The sequence below is a fragment of the Cherax quadricarinatus genome, chromosome 21 (assembly GCF_038502225.1).
Source record: "Cherax quadricarinatus isolate ZL_2023a chromosome 21, ASM3850222v1, whole genome shotgun sequence".
NCBI classification, from domain to species: domain Eukaryota; kingdom Metazoa; phylum Arthropoda; class Malacostraca; order Decapoda; family Parastacidae; genus Cherax; species Cherax quadricarinatus.
The window spans coordinates 24,448,781-24,470,967 of NC_091312.1; the positions used below are offsets into that span (position 1 = coordinate 24,448,781).

Sequence of the window (22,187 nt, forward strand, 5' to 3'; positions counted from 1 at the left end):
GCTTGATACAACTTTCTCAACTTTTTGAAAATCAATTGGATGGTTAAAATCTCTCAAATGAATAAATAGAGCATTGGAATCTCGTCTAGTTCTAATGCTATATTTATGTTGTTTTAATCTTAGTTCGAGATTTTTACCAGTTTGACCGTAATAAACCTTATCGCAAATTTTACAAGGAATCTTATAGACATATCCGTCAGCATTTTGGGGGGAATTCTTTATCAAAAGTTTTTTTTACTGTATCAAGATTTTTAAATACAGCTTTGATATTAAAAGTCTTAAGAAGAGAAGACATATCAACCAAGTTTTCATGGTAAGGGAGAACCAACATATTTTTAGTTGAATAAGGTTGGTTGTCCCTTTTTGGATTGTAAAAAGTATTTCTAGCAATTTTAGAAGATTTATCAATTACGTTTCTTGGGTAATGAACTCAAAAACAAACTACAAAGAAAATTAGACATTTTAATTGAAAACAGTGATTGGACAAAGCATGCTAATAACAATTTTGTAATTAATTTATCAGATAAAATTTTAGACAAAAATACAACTGCTGCTCTAGGTTTTGGTCTAAGTTTTGCAACTTCAAAAAAAAAAACTTAATGTTGAAATTGCAAAAGCCTTTTGTAACTCTGAAAAATTTTCTGATTTATCCACTGATGAAATTAATGTTAGTAAGGGAATGGTATATAACCCTATGTTAAAACAAAACATTCCCAATTGCCCTCAAAGATTCTTTAAGTCTTATGATACAATTAATAACAATAAAAATTTGCGCCTTACTAAAGCAGATAAAATAAATGCAATAGTAATTATGAAAGAAAATGATTACCAAGAAAAAGTTAATAATCTCTTAGATGATACTGAAACCTATTCTAAACTTAGAAAAAATCCCCTAGAAACCGTTAACAGCAATTTCAATAAAACAATAAAACTTCTACTGAAAGGCAAAGATGAATTAGTCAAACAATTTACTTCCACTAATCCATCTTTACCTTACATGTATGGACTAATAAAAACACACAAACCAGGGAATCCAGTCAGACCAATTATTAGCTCCATAGGATCAGTTTCATATAAATTATCCAAATGGCTTGTTGATATTTTGAGCCCTATTGTTGGCAAAATTTCTAACTTTAATGTTAAAAACAACATAGATTTAGTTGATAAATTAAGCTCCTTGACTGACTTAAATGATTTTAACATGGTTAGTTTTGATGTTACTTCCTTGTTTACGAAAGTTCCTGTTGATGATTTATTAAGTTTCTTATCTGAAGAACTCGTTAACTATGATTTACCATTGCCAGTTCCTACTATCATTAAACTTATTAAACTTTGCATTGTTGATGCAAAATTTGTATTTAATGATAAGTTTTACACTCAGAAGTTTGGTATGGCAATGGGAAATCCTCTTTCACCTGTTCTTAGTAACCTATACATGGAATTTTTTGAAACAAGGCTGCTTAACACAGTCCTCCCTAATAGAGCTAAATGGTTCAGATATGTTGATGATATTTTGTGTCTTATGCCCAAAAATGTAGATATACACCATTTCCTTGGCAAATTAAATAGCTTAGCCCATTCTATAAACTTTACTGTTGAGTTTGAAGAAAATAACTCATTGCCTTTTCTAGATGTTTTAATTATTAAGGGTAATAATGAATTCAAATTTAAAATTTACAGAAAACCTACAAATAACTGTTCCTATGTCCACTATTATTCTTCGCATCAAGATAGAGTTAAACTGTCTGTTTTCTCATCAATGTTTTTGAAAGCTTTACGAATTTGTAGTCCAGAGTTCATAGATGAGGAAATATCCAAAATTTATGAAATAGGTAATGATTTGAAATACCCAAGAAACGTAATTGATAAATCTTTTAAAGTTGCTAGAAATACTTTTTACAATCCAAAAAGGGACAACCAGCCTTATTCAACTAAAAATATGTTGGTTCTCCCTTACCATGAAAACTTGGTTGATATGCCTTCTCTTCTTAAGACTTTTAATATTAAAGTTGTATTCAAAAATCTTGATACAGTAAAAAAAACTTTTGATAAAGAATTCCCCCCAAAATGCTGATGGATGTGTCTGTAAGATTCCTTGTAAAATTTGCGATAAAGTTTATTACGGTCAAACTGGTAAAAATCTCGAACTAAGATTAAAACAACATAAATATAGCATTAGAACTGGACAAGATTCCAATGCTCTATTTATTCATGTGAGAGATTTTAACCATCCAATTGATTTTCAAAAAGTTGAGAAAGTTGTATCAAGCAAGTCCATGGTCGACAGGAATATAATTGAATCTTGTTTCATAAAAAGCAGTTTTGACAATAATATGAATATTTCCTTTAGTTTATATAAATTAGATCCATTTATAATTAATAGAATTTGGGAAGAATTTAATATACATTGGACAAATAATAATTTTTAAAATTCTTATTTCTTGGGTAGAATAGTTTGTTGGTGGGTTGTGTGAAGGACATGTACAGTTGGGCCGGCGGGCCTGCTGCAGTGTTCCCTTTCTTAAGAGTCACGCATCAGGTGTTTTTGTTGTGGAATCTGATAGTGAGGTGTGGGCTAGACCCTTTATATACCTTCCTTTGATGCTTTACTTTCATTGTTCCTTGATAATGTGAGTATTCACGAAAGCGCTTGGAATTTCTCTATTGTTCACAGTGGTTTTGCATATATATATATATATATATATATATATATATATATATATATATATATATATATATATATATATATATATATATATATCTAATCTCCTAGGTAGTAGGTTGGTAGACAGCAACCGCCCAGGGAGGTACTACCGTCCTGCCAAGTGATTGTAAAACGAAAGCCTATAATTGTTTTACATGATGGTAGGATTGCTGGTGTCTTTTTTCTGTATCATAAACATGCAAGATTTCAGGTACGTCTTGCTACTTCTACTTACACTTAGGTCACACTACACATACATATACAAGCATATATATACACACCCCTCTGGTTTTTCTGCTATTTTCTTTCTAGTTCTTGTTCTTGTTTATTTCCTCTTATCTCCATGGGGAAGTGGAACAGAATTCTTCCTCCGTAAGCCATGCGTGTTGTAAGAAGCGACTAAAATGCCGGGAGCAAGGGGCTAGTAACCCCTTCTCCTGTATAAATTTCTAAATTTGAAAAGAGAAACTTTTGTTTTTCTGTTTGGGCCACCCTGCCTCGGTGGGATACGGCTGGTTTGTTGAAAGAAGATATATATCCTATCAGGGTGCAAACTTGAAGTATAGCCTAATACCCTTTGATTAATGCTGCAAATGCTGCATAAGATTAATGGTATTTAATTCCCACACGCGGGTGGGTGCTGGCAGGTACTCCGTGATAACCCCGGCTGACGGAGAGTTCGGGTCATACACTGGTGGGTTGTGGACAGGACTGGTCAAGGATGTGCTGAGCAAACGGGCTCACGTGGTGGTAGCTCACCTCTCCCAGACCTACAGTAGGGCGCAGGTCCTCGACTTCTCCTCCGTTTTAATAAAGTTAAGGTAAGCCTAATTGCCCATTTTACTTACGTAATATACATATGTACTCGGGCATTTTATTTACCATCCACAAGATTTTCTTAATTTACCCTGGATTTTTTTTTTTTACTTTCACACCTGTTATTATTACAGGCCCTGAAACTTGAGAGAGAGTCTCCTTGTCCATTGTGGTGGACTCTTGAGGAACCTTGTGGTCTATTGTTTAGGATGGAGGAATTGGTGTTTGCCTTGTCTGGATGTGAATTAGACTTGCCTAGCATGGGCCAGCAGGTCTGTTGTAGGATCTATATCAAGAAGTATAAGTAGCAGGAGTCCAAAGGTTATACTACAGCTCTACACTATTAGTAAGGCCTTGCTTTGATTACGCAGCTTAGTCCTATCTCCATACTACAGAATGGATATAAATTCATTGGAGAACATTTAGAAAAGGATGACAGCATTAATCCACTTCATAAGAAATATTTCATACAAAAATAGATTGAGAGCCCTTAACCTACATCCTCTTGTAAGGCTTAGAATGAGACACATTATTGAAGTGTAAAATGGAAGATATAATTAAAAGGAAATATAATTATGGTTCAGAGAATATCCTTTCAAGAAAGTACTCGAAATAATGGATTCAAATTAGATAAGTTTCGGTTTAGAAAGGATGTAAGAAAGTACTGCTTTGGAAATTGAGTAGTCAATGAGTGGAACAATCTGCCTAGTAGGGTTTTTGAAGCTAGAACCTTGGGTAGTTTCAAGTATAAGTTAGATAAATAAGAGTGAGAGGGTGTATTTGAGTGGAATTTATAGAGCACGAGTTAATAGGGTTAAAGCTTATTCCTTTAATAGCACTGAAAAATGGGTTGGGTAAATATTTTTGTTACGGTGTTTGGGAAGGACCTGCCTAGTATGGGCCAGTAGGCCTGTGAAACGTTGCCACAATAAAATGTCACATTAGTTGCACTTGTGTCCTTTTACTTTACTTCTGCAGTGTTCTTCGGCAGACAGTGCTCCACCTGTATGTGATCTTGTGTTATTTCTGGTTGGACTATAGCTATCGGATTTACTCACTGGCCAGCTCTTCTCCACTGTGATGGAATAAGAATACTTACACTGTTGAAATATATCTGTGGTATTAATTCTATACTAGGGTAATCTGCTACATTATAAAATATACTGCCGGAGAGTATATTTATCCTCCTTTCACATACATTGCCTTTCCTCTGAGTTGCCACGCCAGCTTGTCACATATACAGGTAACCTGCACAAATCCTGGCCGCCAGAGTCCATGCTTCTGTTTCTTCCTGTCTTACCATAAACAAATGTTTCATCTAATGCAACCTGATTGTAATGCTGTACACATTCACTGTTGGCCAACACACTTTTGTCATTGAACTCATCCTCAAGGTTTTTAATATGAATTTTCAGAGTAGTTAGCCGCAGTTTCTCAAAAACTATATTTAGTTGTTCCTAATTCTGCCAGTGTGTCAGTTTCTCTCATTTCCTCCTATGTTAACATGAGATGGTATGTATACAAATTTTATTTATAAAATTCGTCATTTTCTAACATTTAACTTTTTTATTTCTGCTACACTATTGTTACGCAAAAAGGGGGGGGGGGGTTGGCCTGTACATTGCAGAGTCACTTGTTTGCACAGAACTGCTAAATGCCTCAAATGATGTAGTGGAAGTTTTAGCAGTAAAGGTCGAGAACCAAAACATAATCATTGTGGTAGTCTACAAGCCTCCGGATGCAACATCCCAGCAATTCCAGGAACAGCTGTTAAAAATTGACCACTGTCTGGAAAATCTTCCAGATCCTGCACCCAACATCTTGCTCCTGGGGGATTTCAACTTAAGGCACCTAAAATGGAGGAATATAGCAAATAATATTGTTGCAGTAACAACACCAGGAGGCAGCTCTGATGAAAACTCACACTCACACGAGCTTTTAAATCTCTGCACAAAATTCAATTTAAACCAACAAATAATAGAGCCTACTAGACTGGAGAATACACTAAACCTCATCTTCACTAACAATGATGATCTGATAAGAAATGTCACCATATCAAAAACAATATACTCAGATCACAACATAATTGAGGTTCAGACATGTATGCGTGGAGCCCCAGACCGACATAATGAGACTAGTCACGAGGGAGCATTCACCAAATTCAACTTCAATAACAAAAACATAAAGTGGGACCAAGTAAACCAAGTCCTAACCGATATAAGCTGGGATGGCTTTGGCATGCTGCTCTTACCTGTATTTTTTTTGTACCTCTGTATGTATGCTAAAATTTCTAAATAAATAAATAAATAAATAAATAAATATACTAAGCAACACAGACCCCAACGTATGCCTAGAACAGATTAACTTGGTGGCACTCGATGTATGCACAAGGCTTATTCCTCTAAGAAAAAGGAGTAGATGTAAAATAGAAAGAGACAGGCGCTCCCTTTACAGGCGATGGAAAAGAATAACAGAGCGGCTAAAAGAGGTCAATATATCTGAAATGCGTAGGGAGACACTGGTCAGAGAAATAGCAAGCATCGAACTCAAGCTAAAGGAATCTTATGGGAGTCAGGAATCGCGGGAAGAACTAAAAGCCATAAATGAAATCGAAAGAAACCCAAAGTATATCTTCTCCTATGCCAAATCAAAGTCGAGAACAACGTCCAGTATTGGGCCCCTACTTAAATAAGATGAGTCCTACACAGATGACAGCAAGGAAATGAGTGAGCTACTCAAGTCCCAATATGACTCAGTTTTTAGCAAGCCGCTAACCAGACTGAGAGTCGAAGATCAAAATGAATTTTTTATGAGAGAGCCACAAAATTTGGTTAACACAAGCCTATCCGATGTTATCCTGACGCCAAATGACTTCGAACAAGCGATAAATGACATGCCCATGCACTCTGCCCCAGGGCCAGACTCATGGAACTCCGTGTTCATCAAGAACTGCAAGAAGCCCCTATCACGAGCCTTTTCCATCCTATGGAGAGGGAACATGGACACGGGGGTCGTCCCACAGTTACTAAAAACAGCAGACATAGCCCCACTCCACAAAGGGGGCAGTAAAGCAACAGCAAAGAACTACAGACCGATAGCACTAACATCCCATATCATAAAAATCTTTGAAAGGGTCCTAAGAAGCAAGATCACCACCCATCTAGAAACCCATCAGTTACACAACCCAGGGCAACATGGTTTTAGAACAGGTCGCTCCTGTCTGTCTCAACTATTGGATCACTACGACAAGGTCCTAAATGCACTAGAAGATAAAAAGAATGCAGATGTAATATATACAGACTTTGCAAAAGCCTTCAACAAGTGTGACCATGGCGTAATAGCGCACAAAATGCGTGCTAAAGGAATAACAGGAAAAGTCGGTCGATGGATCTATAATTTCCTCACTAACAGAACACAGAGAGTAGTCGTCAACAGAGTAAAGTCCGAGGCAGCTACGGTGAAAAGCTCTGTTCCACAAGGCACAGTACTCGCTCCCATCTTGTTCCTCATCCTCATATCCGACATAGACAAGGATGTCAGCCACAGCACCGTGTCTTCCTGGAGTTTACCTGGAGAGAGTTCCGGGGGTCAACGCCCCCGCGGCCCGGTCTGTGACCAGGCTTCCTGGTGGATCAGAGCCTGATCAACCAGGCTGTTGCTGCTGGCTGCATGCAAACCAACGTACGAGCCACAGCCCGGCTGATCAGGAACTGACTTTAGGTGCTTGTCCAGTGCCAGCTTGAAGACTGCCAGGGGTCTGTTGGTAATCCCCCTTATGTGTGCTGGGAGGCAGTTGAACAGTCTCGGGCCCCTGACACTTATTGTATGGTCTCTTAACGTGCTAGTGACACCCCTGCTTTTCATTGGGGGGATGGTGCATCGTCTGCCAAGTCTTTTGCTTTCGTAGTGAGTGATTTTCGTGTGCAAGTTCGGTACTATTCCCTCTAGGATTTTCCAGGTGTATATAATCATGTATCTCTCCCTCCTGCATTCCAGGGAATACAGGTTTAGGAACCTCAAGCGCTCCCAGTAATTGAGGTGTTTTATCTCCGTTATGCGCGCCGTGAAAGTTCTCTGTACATTTTCTAGGTCGGCAATTTCACCTGCCTTGAAAGGTGCTTCCTTTGCAGATGACACCCGAATCTGCATGACAGTGTCTTCCATTGCAGACACTGCAAGGCTCCAGGCGGATATCAACCGAATCTTTCAGTAGGTTGCAGAAAACAATATGAAGTTCAACGATGAGAAATTTCAATTACTCAGATATGGTAAACACGAGGAAATTAAATCTTCATCAGAGTACAAAACAAATTCTGGCCACAAAATAGAGCGAAACACCAACGTCAAAGACCTGGGAGTGATCATGTCGGAGGATCTCACCTTCAAGGACCATAACATTGTATCAATCGCACCTGCTAGAAAAATGACAGGATGGATAATGAGAACCTTCAAAACTAGGGAGGCCAAGCCCATGATGACACTCTTCAGGTCACTTGTTCTATCTAGGCTGGAATATTGCTGCACACTAACAGCACCTTTCAAGGCAGGTGATATTGCTGACCTAGAAAATGTACAGAGAACCTTCACGGCACGCATAACGGAGATAAAACACCTCAATTACTGGGAGCGCTTGAGGTTCCTGAACCTGTATTCCCTGGAACGCAGGCAGAAGAGATACATGATTATATACACCTGGAAAATCCTAGAGGGACTAGTACCGAACTTGCACACGAAAATCACTCACTACGAAAGCAAAAGACTTGGCAGACGATGCAACATCCCCCCAAAGACAAAAACTCCTGAAGTTCGTTACTCATGAACGAGGATCCCCTGTCTGAATGGATATAAGCTGGCATACCTAAAATAGAGAACAACTGTTAAAGACAACTAATAACAGTTGAAGCAGTCATATTTGCACAGGGGAATACAAAGGGAAACCTTGAATATTCATCTACTATGTTAAGGAAATACCTATTCTGATTTGTGCTTGGTAGAGGTCCTTTGAAATCTATATTCAGTCTCTCGAAAGGCTGGGTGGATTTTATGAGATGAGTCTTCTCTGGCTGATGAAAGTTTGGCTTGCACTCTGCACATACTCTGCATGCTCTGATCACTTGTCGCACATCTTCCATTGAGTAGGGCATGTTCTTTGATTTGACAAAATGGTACAGGCGTGTAACTCCTGGGTGACACAAAGCCTTGTGGAGCGCTGAGAGTGATTGCAAATCATGACATGCTGCTCCACAGTGGGACCTAGAGAATGCATCAGGTGAGATGTTCTCTTGACCCGGTCGGTACAGAATATCAAAGTCATAACACGATAGTTCCATCCTCCAGCGTAATATCTTGTCATTCTTTATCCTACTTTTGTGCTTCTTGTCGAACATATACTTCACGGACCGTTGGTCAGTCCTTATGGTGAAATGTCTACCAGTTAAATAATGCCTCCAGTGGCGAACTGCTTCTATGATGGCCTGGGCTTCCTTTTCTACAGCAGCGTAACATTTCTCTGATCCTTGAAAAGTTCTCAAAAAGAAGGCTACTGGTCGTCCTGCCTGAGATAAGACTGCAGCAATGGCAATGTCAGATGCATCCGTTTCCACTTCGAATGGTAGGGACTCATCAATGGCTTGAACTACTGAGTTTTCAATGTCCTGTTTGAGAGTATGGAAAGCGGCTTCTGCTTCCTTTGTCACAGGAAATGTGGTAGCACTCAATGGGCGGACTTTACTTGAATAGTTGTAGATCCATTGTGAGTAATAAGCAAAGAGACCAAGAGTTCTTCGGAGTGACTTTTTGTCTTGAGGCATTGGAAGTTCCCGTAGAGGTCGTAGTCGTTCAGGGTCTGGGAATATTGAACCTCCTTCCACTACATAACCAAGGATGCTAAGCCTTTTAGTTGAAAAAGTGCACATTTCCTCATTGTAACTGATATTTTTCTTCTTGGCGGCTTCCAAAAACTTATCAAGGTTTGCATCATGTTCCTCCTGGGTCTTGCCACAAATGGTAACATCTAAATACGCGTAAGTTCCCACGAGTTGCTCTTCCTGAATGAGTGAATCCATAATTCGTTGGAAGCAGGCTACCCCATTGGTGACTCCAAAAGGGACTCTGGTAAACTGATACAGGCCATCACTAGCCTGAAATGCTGTGTATGGTTTATCTTCATTCCTTATAGGGACTTGATGATAGGCACTCTGTATATCAATTGTGCTAAACACATAGTACTGAGCAATTTTGTTCACTATATCATCAATTCGAGGTAGAGGGTACCCATCAAGAAGTGTAAATTTGTTGATTGTCTCAGAGTAATCGATAGCCAGTCTCCGTTTCCTATAATCATCTTTAACAACAACAACAACCTGTGCATGCCAAGGGGAATTACTCGGTTCTATAATACCCTCCTTCAGCAGCCTCTGAGTTTCTTTCTCAATGAACATCCGATCCTCATAAGAATAGCGGCGTGACTTAGCTGATGTAGGATGGCAATCCGCGGTAAGATTTGCAAACAGCTTTGGTGGGTCTACCCTTAAAGTGCTAAGTCCACAGACAACAAGAGGAGGCAGTTCACCTCCATATGTTAAGGTGACACTACCATGCAGCTTCTGAAAGTCCTGACCAAGGATAACATCAGAGCACAGTTGTGGCAGAATAGCTAAATGTACATCTTGATAATCCTTTCCATTAACTCTGAGATTTACCTTACAAAACCCTAAGGTCTGAATAGAGAGAGATGTTGATGTCATGGAAACGGTACCTGATGAGTGATGTACAGTCAAGGAGTGGCGTTTAACTAAGTCAAGATTGATGAAACTCTCTGAGCTGCCACTATCAATAAGACCATCTACTTCTGTTCCTTTGATGAATACTTTCACAACTGCCTTTGACAGTGAATTTGGAGTAGCCGCAGAAGTCACTGTTGCTAGTGTCGCATGATCACTGGAATGTGTGGAGGCACTAGCTCTTGTTGATGCATTAGCACGACATACTTTAGCAAAGTGACCTTTCTTGTGGCATTTACGGCACATTGCTTCACGAGCAGGACACTTTGGATGTGGATGTCTTGAAAAACCACAAAAGAAACACACCGTACCTGCTGCTGCTGTCACTGAGGCAGGTTCCACAATAACTTCATTGCAAGAGTCTTGGTCAGGAATTGCAGCACTTACCACTCGAGAAGGCTGAGTGGTACTGTATACTTCAGAATTCTTCTGGGCTGAATCTAGAGCTCTTGCCTGGTCAAAGGCAGCGGCTAAGTCGAGAGTTTTATTCTCCAATAAATGCTGCCTTATTATTGGTGATTGCAAGCCACTGATAAAAGCATCCCTGATGGATTCTTCACAATACTGAGCAGCTGTCACTGCTTGGAAGTGACAGTCCTTACCTAAAATTTTCAGTGCTTGAAGGTATTCCTCTAAGGATTCATCAATCTGCTGGCGGCGAGTTGCAAGGCGATAGCGTGCAAAGATTTCATTTGTAGGTTTAATATACTGAGACTTGAGGGTTTTGATAGCATCTTCGTAGGTATTACATTCAGAAATAGCCTCATATATCTTAGGTGACACAAAATTGATGAGCAGACTTAGTTTATCTAGATCTTCTTTAGGAATGGCTCCCAAGAAGTTTTCGAAAGTCTTAAACCAGTGCTTCCATTCCTGAGCAGCCGTTGATAAGCTGGGGTCACAGTCTAGCCTCTCAGGTTTCAGTAAACGCTCCATGTTGTGATGTAGTCTAGCGCAGGATCACCACCAGGTAGCCCAGGATTCTATGTTCAATAAATTGTTGTGATAGAAACACAGGCCTTATCTCTAGGCTTTATTGAACATAGAATCTTCATAGTACTTCTGCAACAACAAAATATAATGACTAGTACATCTAATAACGGCTTCTACAGGGATGGTGATGTCTTGCATATGTCAAGAGAAAAGTTATAACTACAGGCCACATATTTAAACTCGCCATGTAATCTGCATCACTAATATAGGGATAGAAGAGAAGAGAATCACACACCATGTGTTGGCGCCCATGACACACACCAAACTGTTGTTGTTGTTAAGGGCCCCGAGAGGTGGTGCAGTATTATCCTGCTGCTGCTCCCCACAGGAGCAGTATCACTACACATAGTAATGTCAATAATTTGTATAATGTTCAAAAATCACGTACCACGATGTTCCATTTTGTGTGTTCCGTCTTGCATACTATATTAATCTTCCTGTGTCCCCAGTTACCGCATCTTCGCCCGGCCCCCTGAGCTATCAGCCGTGTCATGGACGTCCTATACTCGTCCATTCTCCAGTGCCCTCTGGTTATGCTTGCTCTTGGTACTGGCTTTACTAGCTATCGTGTTCTGGGGTGTCTCCCACTGTTACTTTCACAAACTGTCGACGAATCCTACCAGAGGTTCACGCAAGGAGGCCATGAAGTATCAGGAGTGGAAGAGGGAGTTCCTGCTACTTACATGGGCAGCCATCACACAGCAGGGTATTTCATGATTACTGTGTGTCTGTGTTCTTGTGTTTGTTTTTTGTGTTAGTGGTAAGAATGTATTAAAACAGCTACTTGACTACTTTTCTGAAAAAAAGTGATACCAGTTTTAATTATGTACGCAATATACCTTTTACAGGTTTTCAATCTGCACTACGCTCAGCTGACAGGGTCACTTTATTCGCAGCTTTGTTCAGAACACTAACATCCTCGTGCATGTGTCTCTGTACTGGATGCAATTGAAAGCATTGGACGTGCCATCTTTGACCAACAGGAGTAAAGACAATAAGATGACCACGTATAAATTAATAAAAGATACAGGAGAATTAATAAGGAAGACTATTAACAGCATCAAAGGGCAAGACAAGTGTCCATAGCTATAAACTAAGGATAGAGACATACCAAAGGAATATTAGAAATTTACTTACAAAATGGTAGAACAATGGAATGAGTTAGTTTTAAAAACAAAAATGGCAAATTGGTACCTACACTCCAGTAACAAATCTAACTCTTTGAGTAGGATACACCAGTGTTGAAAGTAAATTGAAGCCATTCATAAGAGACTTTCTCAAGTTATTACATTTAAACCTAAATTGGGAATAGTGTATCTAACACTGTCAAAAGGGCACCTGAGGATGGCAGTGTTTGACAAACTTTTTCTAGTTACAGTATGTTAGTTTAACATTTTTATTCCCCTCAGGTAAGGTTCCTTGATGTTGGTGAGGTGTAACATTACCTATTTTTTTTTTTTTTTTTTTTTTTTTTTTAGTAATTCTGTTTACAATCTATGGTTGGGGTAAGAGGTTGTCTTCAGCGTTCATTGTGATGTCTGCTATATTATTATTTCAGTGAGGTACATTAGGTGGCAGTAGCCTGAACTATCTCAAGTGGAAGTTATCATTTGAACCTCATGTTTAATGTGATGTATGTCAGAATTCTAATTTTATGCTCAATATTACCTACTCTCTCTCTCTCTCTCTCTCTCTCTCTCTCTCTCTCTCTCTCTCTCTCTCTCTCTCTCTCTATCTCTCTATCTCTCTCTCTCTCTCTCTCTCTCTCTCTCTCTCTCTCTCTCTCTCTCTCTCTCTCTCTCTCTCTCTCTCTCTCTCTCTCTCTCTCTCTCTCTCTCTGTTCATCTTTGTAATTTGTGATATGGTGTAAGACCTCGCCTGTACCATCCATTATATCATTATATGTACCATATTATTAACACACATACAAGAGGTCTCTGAGTGTGTTTTTGGTGGGGTGTGTGTCGTATTGAGTGGTGGTGGTCTGGGTTGAGTATGGTTGGAGGTGTTCATTGAACTTGAGCACTTGTGTCTTGTGATCTATTTTGGACTTCTGACTTTGTAGTGAATATTTGCTCTTGCATAAGCTATAAGGGAAAGATAAGCGAGGAATTCTTGTGTTGTGAGTGTTACACGAGATATCATCACTGGCAAACATGGCAACTGTCATAGAGGAACCTATTTCTGCAGGTGATGGAAATGATGATAGCTTCCAGACCTTTAAAAGTAAACAAAAGAGAAAAAGTGAGAAAGGGTTAGAGCGTCGACGTAGTCAGACTCACTTGACTCGTTCACAATGTGATACTAAACGTCCTTGATGCACAGAGGCTGCAAGAAGTCTTTCTTCAAAGGAAGAATGTGTTAAGCTGAACTTCCCTGACACATGTTGCAGTAGACTGTGGAATACTACATTCTTGGTGTGGTAAGTGTGCTGGGAAACATTCCACTAGAGAATGCACAGTAGGCTCTGACAGCCAAAAATTTAAGTGTATTAACTGTAAAGAAGTTGGGGTTACAGTTTCCCACAAGGACTGCAGTCAGAACCCAAACAACCTTCGAGGTAAACCTGATAACAGTCCTTTAATGGTAACTGATGATGGGGCCATCCAGTCTACCACAGCCAGATCTGAGACTGAACCTCTGCAAAGTGTGCAAGAACCCCACCTCACTGCAAACAATTCTGGTGATACCAGAATGCCATCACACACACCAGCTGTGGAGGAGCTAGCCATCCCTGCTAGCACATATGGAACTACTGGTCTGCCACTACAGATACCTATGGCTACACCTGAATATGGGGATGAGTTTGTCATTTCTCCCAATACACACAACTACAACAGTCAGACGGACACCACACAGGTAACCTCCCTGGAAATTGGAGATGAGTCAGATGCACAGGACCTACCTGCAATGAATGATGAAACAGAGAACACTAATGTAACCATGGTACCTGTTAAGGTGATAGGTGTTAAAGGAAGCACTAACCCAGAAGTGCCATCCTCCGGAGAGGCATTGGATTCGTCTGACCTTCCTCATATTATAACAAATTTCCAGAAAAAAATTGAGCATCTTGAACAGATCCTGACAAGTTTAATAATTATATGTAATCAGGATGATGCTCTTGAGCATGGTGATGATGTCAAAAGTGCAGCAATCTCCGTTCAGCTTCCAGCAATTTGTGAGAAAGAAGCCCATAACTCTTGCCTTCAAAAATTGCCTTATAACTGGCTGCCAAAATGCCGAAAAATGCTTAAAAATAAAGGTTCTGAAGATAAAGACGTACAAACTATGCTATTTGCTCTTAAGTATCTGCACACTGCAGTCAAAGCATAATAGTTTTACCATCTTATGAGCAAGAGATTATAATAACTCACTACAATGGATACATTACAAATCTTTTCATGGAACATTGCTTCCATCAGGAAGCGGTTGCCTGACTTACATCATATTAGTGCAACCAAGAATATTGATGTCATCTGTTTGCAGGAATGTAGATTGAAAGATGGAGCACCTCCACCAAACTTGCCTGGATATGCAGCTTATAACCTAAGGTCAACCAACTGTTGTGTGATGTATGTCAGAAAGAACTTGCCACATTCACTCCTTTCCTTGCAGAGTCGAGTTAACATGCAGTATCATGGTGTCAAAGTATATGCAGGCGATTTTTCCATAACATTTTTAATCTCTATGCCCCAGCGAACCAGCTTCGACCTGATGCTTTACCAGATCGCATCAATAGTGAACCTAGCATCATTCTTGGAGATTTTAATGCCAGACGTAAGAATATTGGTGGGTCTATTACAAACACCAATGGAACTAAACTAGTGAGATTGCTGAATGAGCATGATAATGTTCGAATTGTGGGCACTACTGAGCCTACTCACATATATGGTGGCATACTAGATCTGTGTCTTGGATTTAATACATCATATACGATGCATGACTCTGTCATAGTTGATGATCTTCTATCTGATCACTTCCCAAGACTAACAACTGTCAATCTTGATCACATCTCCAGCAATCAAGGAGCTAAATACAGAAGGAGGAAACTTATTCTCAAACCAGAACACAGAGACAACTTTATTAACCACTTGGATCAATGGTATAAGAATTACGAGCCCACTGGCACACAAAAATTTAATGATGATTTAATTACCACTATTGAGAGTGTTCTCACAGATCAAGTGGGCAGGAATAGGAAACAAAGACCCTCCACTATAAATAACAATAAAAACCAATGTAAATACTATAATGATCCACAGCTGCGCAATCTAACACATGCAGCTAGGAGGATTGGTAAAGCATACAGTGAATGTAGAACCCCAGACCTGCTCAGAACGTTCCAAGCTGCACTAACAAATGCAAGGAATAGAAAGGAAGAACTTAGGCAACAGGAATGGGAACAGTTTGTTAGTGGATTAAATAGGTCCACCCCTTTGAGTTTGGCTTGGAAAGGTATAAATAAAATAACCAGGAAAAAGACTGGCAATGTTGCTCATCCCTTTCCTCTTGAAAAAGCAAATGACCTCATAAATGACTGGTCCAAAACATCCAGGCATGAAAGCCTTCCATCTCATATTAGAAAAAATTTAGAGAGTACTTCTGAAGAAATGTTGAAACTGATTAATTTTATGAGCCAAAATATTGATGAGAGTGATTGCCTCTTTACCGAGTATGAATTAGATAATGCATTAACCAAAGGTCGATCAACTGCTCCTGGAGAGGATGGTGTAACCTATGATATTCTCAGAACTCTAAGGCACGTGCCTGATAACCCTTTGTTGGCACTGTATAATCTCAGTTACATTGAGGGCGTTCTTCCTACTTCCTGGACCAATAGTCTCATTGTGCCTATCCCTAAGCCCCAACAGCCTGATACATTTAGGCCGATCTCCTTAACTAGTTGTCTTTGCAAAACTTTTGAAAGAATGATGCTTAACAGATTGTACTACAGAATCAGACATCAACTTTCCCCCTACCTCTATGGGTTCATGAAAGGTAAAAGTGTGCAGAACTGTATTTCCACCTTTCTCACTGCACACACCTCTACTAGTTTTACCACTTTTCTTGATCTAAAATCTGCATTTGATATTGCAAACAGAACCGTTATACTACATGAACTAGCCAAAATGAATATTGGTGGTAGCTTACTCTGTTGGATAATAGGATACCTGTCAAATAGAGTATCCTCTGTCCTTTACCAAGGCTTCAGAAGTGATTCTAAAGAAATGTCTTTAGGTACACCGCAGGGAGGAGTTCTTAGTCCCATGCTATTTAATATTCTGATTAATGCTCTCCTAAATGCTCTACCTGCCTCACCTAAACATATAGCTATAAGCTATGCTGATGATATCATGATCCATACAACAGGGCATAAGAAGATGAATACCATTCTTAATGAAGTTCAAGCAATTTGTAATCGACTAGGCCTCATAATATCTTCCTCTAAAACAAAGATATTAACAAGCAAACGACATCCCCCACCCATCTATTTGCAGGGTGAAATCATTAGCTACGTTAAAACTTACAGATATCTTGGTGTAGATGTACCCTTTAACAAATCCACTATACCACAACTAAACAAGAAATGTAAAGCTAGGCTAAATGCTCTCAAAGCTGTTGCTGGCTACAATCCCAACTATGGTGCTAATGTGAGAATCGTGAGAATGATGTACATAGCCTATGTTAGGTCCTTAATTGATTATGCTGCTCCCATGTTGATATTAGCTAGAGAAAGTTCCCTCCGACCCTTGGAGTTAATGCAAAATGAAGCTCTCAGGACTATTCTTGGCTGTCCCAGATCTACAAAAGTTCTTAACATGAGGAAGGAGCTTGGTATTTCTAGTATCAGTGATAGGATTGTTGAAATTAACACTGTACTCGGTATTAGAATGTTGAGAAACGAACCAGACACTGTCACAGTGAATCTTACCAAGTGTCTAGAGGTAAATACACACAGATCTAAATGGATTGTGAAAACGTGCAATTGCATTAAGTTTTATAACCTGCATGAACTGTATCACTGTAGGCAACAAGAGCATTTCACCCCTCCATGGAAGATGTGTTCATTTAATATCACATACCTACAAGTCCCTCCCAAGAAGCTCATTGCTAGTAATCCCTTCCTTAAATCTCTCGTTAGAGCAACTGCTCAAGAAGAAATTTTTCGCCTAGCTGGTAGTAATAAGTTATCACAAGTTATATACACTGATGGATCTAAACAGGAGTCTTCTGGCAGGGCTGCATCTGCTCTTGTTGCCACCTCCCTAGTTAAGAACGATAATAAATTTGTTGAGTTAGGCATAAGAATTAACAACTGGGCGTCTACACTGCAAACTGAATTGTTTGCAATCCTAATGGCGCTAAAGCTAACCTATGACACTGAGCTTGACTCTATCATCATTACTGATTCTATGTCATCATTGAAGGCTCTTGACTCATATAATGACTCCAACAACATGCTCATTGGGGAAGCCAGGTATAGATACTCAAAAATTAGGGACAAAGGAATTAATGTACAATTGCTATGGATCCCATCACACATTGGATTACTCCTTCATGATAAAGTTGATATGTTAGCCAAGAAGAGTATCCAGAAGGAGAACGTAGAATATAACTTTGGTATAACTGTGTCTAGCATTAGGAATAATATTAGGAGAGAAGTAAATAATGAAGATGATTGTTATAGGAATGCAGTTAGAAGCCTGAGTAGATCTATAACCCACTATGATAACATGAACGTAGATAAGTATGTTTATGGAGCAACTTGCAATGTGAACAGACTGACTGATGTTGTAGTGGCCAGGCTTAGGCTTGGTTACAAGTACTTCTGGCAGTTTGGGAGACACACAGATGATGATCAAACTAAATGTAAATTATGTGATCAGGCATATGGTCACTCTCTTGAACACTATGTGCTTAATTGTCCACTTATTGAGGAATACAGAGACAGACAGTATAATAACCTATGTGACATGTCAAGATATCTTATTAATGAAAATAAGATACCAGATATACTAAGCAAATTTCCTAAATTTGCTTGTAACAGATAAGTGAACTATAGATATGTAGATATAAATCCATATGTATTCCTGTTAACCCTTTGGGGCCTAGTTCCTAGGCCTTTTGTGTATCCATATGCTCTCGCGCTACCGTCCACAGGATGGATATGGGGTGCACAATAAACTAGCCACTTCGGTGGCAAAATCTAAAAAAAAAAAAAAGTACTACATCTACTATATGTACCCCTCAAGGAAGGTTCCTTGATGTTGGTGAGAGGCTCTTGATTTAGGGAATTGGGTCTGTGCTCCAGTTTACTGAATTAAGCCTGAATGCCTTCCACATCCCCCCCAGGCACTGTATAATCCTACGAGTTTAGCGCTTCCCCTTGATTATAATAATTTCAATTTCCCTGTCTTAAGTCGGTGTATTTCAAATGAAGTTCTTTTCGTATTATTGTCAGTCTACTGACAGTCCAAGATTGTAATAATTCCCACCCTTTGCCAGTTCATCAGTTTTGTCATTCATTTGAAGACCGATTAGATTTTTTAGATTTTGCCACCGAAGTGGCTAGTTTATTGTGCACCCCATATCCATCCTGTGGACGGTAGCGCGAGAGCATATGGATACACAAAAGGCCTAGGAACTAGGCCCCAAAGGGTTAACAGGAATACATATGGATTTATATCTACATATCTATAGTTCACTTATCTGTTACAAGCAAATTTAGGAAATTTGCTTAGTATATCTGGTATCTTATTTTCATTAATAAGATATCTTGATATGTCACATAGGTTATTATACTGTCTGTCTCTGTATTCCTCAATAAGTGGACAATTAAGCACATAGTGTTCAAGAGAGTGACCATATGCCTGATCACATAATTTACATTTAGTTTGATCATCATCTGTGTGTCTCCCAAACTGCTAGAAGTACTTGTAACCAAGCCTAAGCCTGGCCACTACAACATCAGTCAGTCTGTTCACATTGCAAGTTGCTCCATAAACATACTTATCTACGTTCATGTTATCATAGTGGGTTATAGATTTACTCAGGCTTCTAACTGCATTCCTATAACAATCATTTTCATTATTTGCTTCTCTCCTAATATTATTCCTAATGCTAGACACAGTTATACCAAAGTTATATTCTACGTTCTCCTTCTGGGTACTCTTCTTGGCTAACATATCAACTTTATCATGAAGGAGTAATCCAATGTGTGATGGGATCCATAGCAATTGTACATTAATTCCTTTGTCCCTAATTTTTGAGTATCTATACCTGGCTTCTCCAATGAGCATGTTGTTGGAGTCATTATATGAGTCAAGAGCCTTCAATGATGATATAGAATCAGTAATGATGATAGAGTCAAGCTCAGTGTCATAGGTTAGCTTTAGCGCCATTAGGATTGCAAACAATTCAGTTTGCAGTGTAGACGCCCAGTTGTTAATTCTTATGCCTAACTCAACAAATTTATTATCGTTCTTAACTAGGGAGGTGGCAACAAGAGCAGATGCAGCCCTGCCAGAAGACTCCTGTTTAGATCCATCAGTGTATGTAACTTGTGATAACTTATTACTACCAGCTAGGTGAGAAATTTCTTCTTGAGCAGTTGCTCTAACAAGAGATTTAAGGAAGGGATTACTAGCAATAAGCTTCTTGGGAGGGACTTGTAGGAATGTGATATTAAATGAACACATCTTCCATGGAGGGGTGAAATGCTCTTGTTGCCTACAGTGATACAGTTCATGCAGGTTATAAAACTTAATGCAATTGCACGTTTTCACAATCCATTTAGATCTGTGTGTATTTACCTCTAGACACTTGGTAAGATTCACTGTGACAGTGTCTGGTTCGTTTCTCAACATTCTAATACCGAGTACAGTGTTAATTTCAACAATCCTATCACTGATACTAGAAATACCAAGCTCCTTCCTCATGTTAAGAACTTTTGTAGATCTGGGACAGCCAAGAATAGTCCTGAGAGCTTCATTTTGCATTAACTCCAAGGGTCGGAGGGAACTTTCTCTAGCTAATATCAACATGGGAGCAGCATAATCAATTAAGGACCTAACATAGGCTATGTACATCATTCTCACGATTCTCACATTAGCACCATAGTTGGGATTGTAGCCAGCAACAGCTTTGAGAGCATTTAGCCTAGCTTTGCATTTTTTGTTTAGTTGTGGTATAGTGGATTTGTTAAAGGGTACATCTACACCAAGATATCTGTAAGTTTTAACGTAGCTAATGATTTCACCCTGCAAATAGATGGGTGGGGGATGTCGTTTGCTTGTTAATATCTTTGTTTTAGAGGAAGATATTATGAGGCCTAATCGATTACAAATTGCTTGAACTTCATTAAGAATGGTATTCATCTTATGCCCTGTTGTATGGATCATGATATCATCAGCATAGCTTATAGCTATATATGTTTAGGTGAGGCAGGTAGAGCATTTAGGAGAGCATTAATCAGAATATTAAATAGCATGGGACTAAGAACTCCTCCCTGCGGTGTACCTAAAGACATTTCTTTAGAATCACTTCTGAAGCCTTGGTAAAGGACAGAGGATACTCTATTTGACAGGTATCCTATTATCCAGCAGAGTAAGCTACCACCAATATTCATTTTGGCTAGTTCATGTAGTATAACGGTTCTGTTCGCAATATCAAATGCAGATTTTAGATCAACAAATCCCTCAAGGAAGGTTCCTTGATGTTGGTGAGGGGCTCTTGATTTAGGGAATTGGATCTGTGCTCCAGTTCCCCGAATTAAGCCTGAATGCCTTCCACATCCTCCCCCAGGCGCTGTATAATCCTCCGGGTTTAGCGCTTCCCCCTTGATTATAATAATAATAATAGATCAAGAAAAGTGGTAAAACTAGTAGAGGTGTGTGCAGTGAGAAAGGTGGAAATACAGTTCTGCACACTTTTACCTTTCATGAACCCATAGAGGTAGGGGGAAAGTTGGTGTCTGATTCTGTAGTACAGTCTGTTAAGCATCATTCTTTCAAAAGTTTTACAAAGACAACTAGTTAAGGAGATCGGCCTAAATGTATCAGGCTGTTGGGGCTTAGGGATAGGCACAATGAGACTATTGGTCCAGAAGTAGGAAGAACGCCATCAATGTAACTGAGATTATACAGTGCCAACAAAGGGTTATCAGGCACGTGCCTTAGAGTTCTGAGAATATCATAGGTTATACCATCCTCTCCAGGAGCAGTTGATCGACCTTTGGTTAATGCATTATCTAATTCATACTTGGTAAAGAGGCAATCACTCTCATCAATATTTTGGCTCATAAAATTAATCAGTTTCAACATTTCTTCAGAAGTACTCTCTAAATTTTTTCTAATATGAGATGGAAGGTTTTCATGCCTGGATGTTTTGGACCAGTCATTTATGAGGTCATTTGCTTTTTCAAGAGGAAAGGGATGAGCAACATTGCCAGTCTTTTTCCTGGTTATTTTATTTATACCTTTCCAAGCCAAACTCAAAGGGGTGGACCTATTTAATCCACTAACAAACTGTTCCCATTCCTGTTACCTAAGTTCTTCCTTTCTATTCCTTGCATTTGTTAGTGCAGCTTGGAACGTTCTGAGCAGGTCTGGGGTTCTACATTCACGGTATGCTTTACCAATCCTCCTAGCTGCATGTGTTAGATTGCGTAGCTGTGGATCATTATAGTATTTACATTGGTTTTTATTGTTATTTATAGTGGAGGGTCTTTGTTTCCTATTCCTGCCCACTTGATCTGTGAGAACACTCTCAATAGTGGTAATTAAATCATCATTAAATTTTTGTGTGCCAATGGGCTCGTAATTCTTATACCATTGATCCAAGTGGTTAATAAAGTTGTCTCTGTTCTGGTTTGAGAAAAAGTTTCCTCCTCC

The 22,187-nt window shown here is 39.3% G+C and overlaps 1 protein-coding gene across 6 annotated transcripts in view; it reads left to right on the forward strand.

The window, feature by feature from the left end:
• Nucleotides 1-22,187, forward strand: part of LOC128689102 (probable glutamate receptor) — a 128,961-nt gene that overhangs the window by 61,771 nt on the left and 45,003 nt on the right. For all 6 annotated transcript variants that reach the window (XM_070087312.1, XM_070087317.1, XM_070087311.1 and 3 more), the window contains 2 exons: nt 3,352-3,525; nt 11,745-12,001. In XM_070087312.1, coding sequence (XP_069943413.1) covers nt 3,352-3,525; nt 11,745-12,001 — 431 coding nt within the window. The remainder of the gene's footprint in view (nt 1-3,351; nt 3,526-11,744; nt 12,002-22,187) is intronic.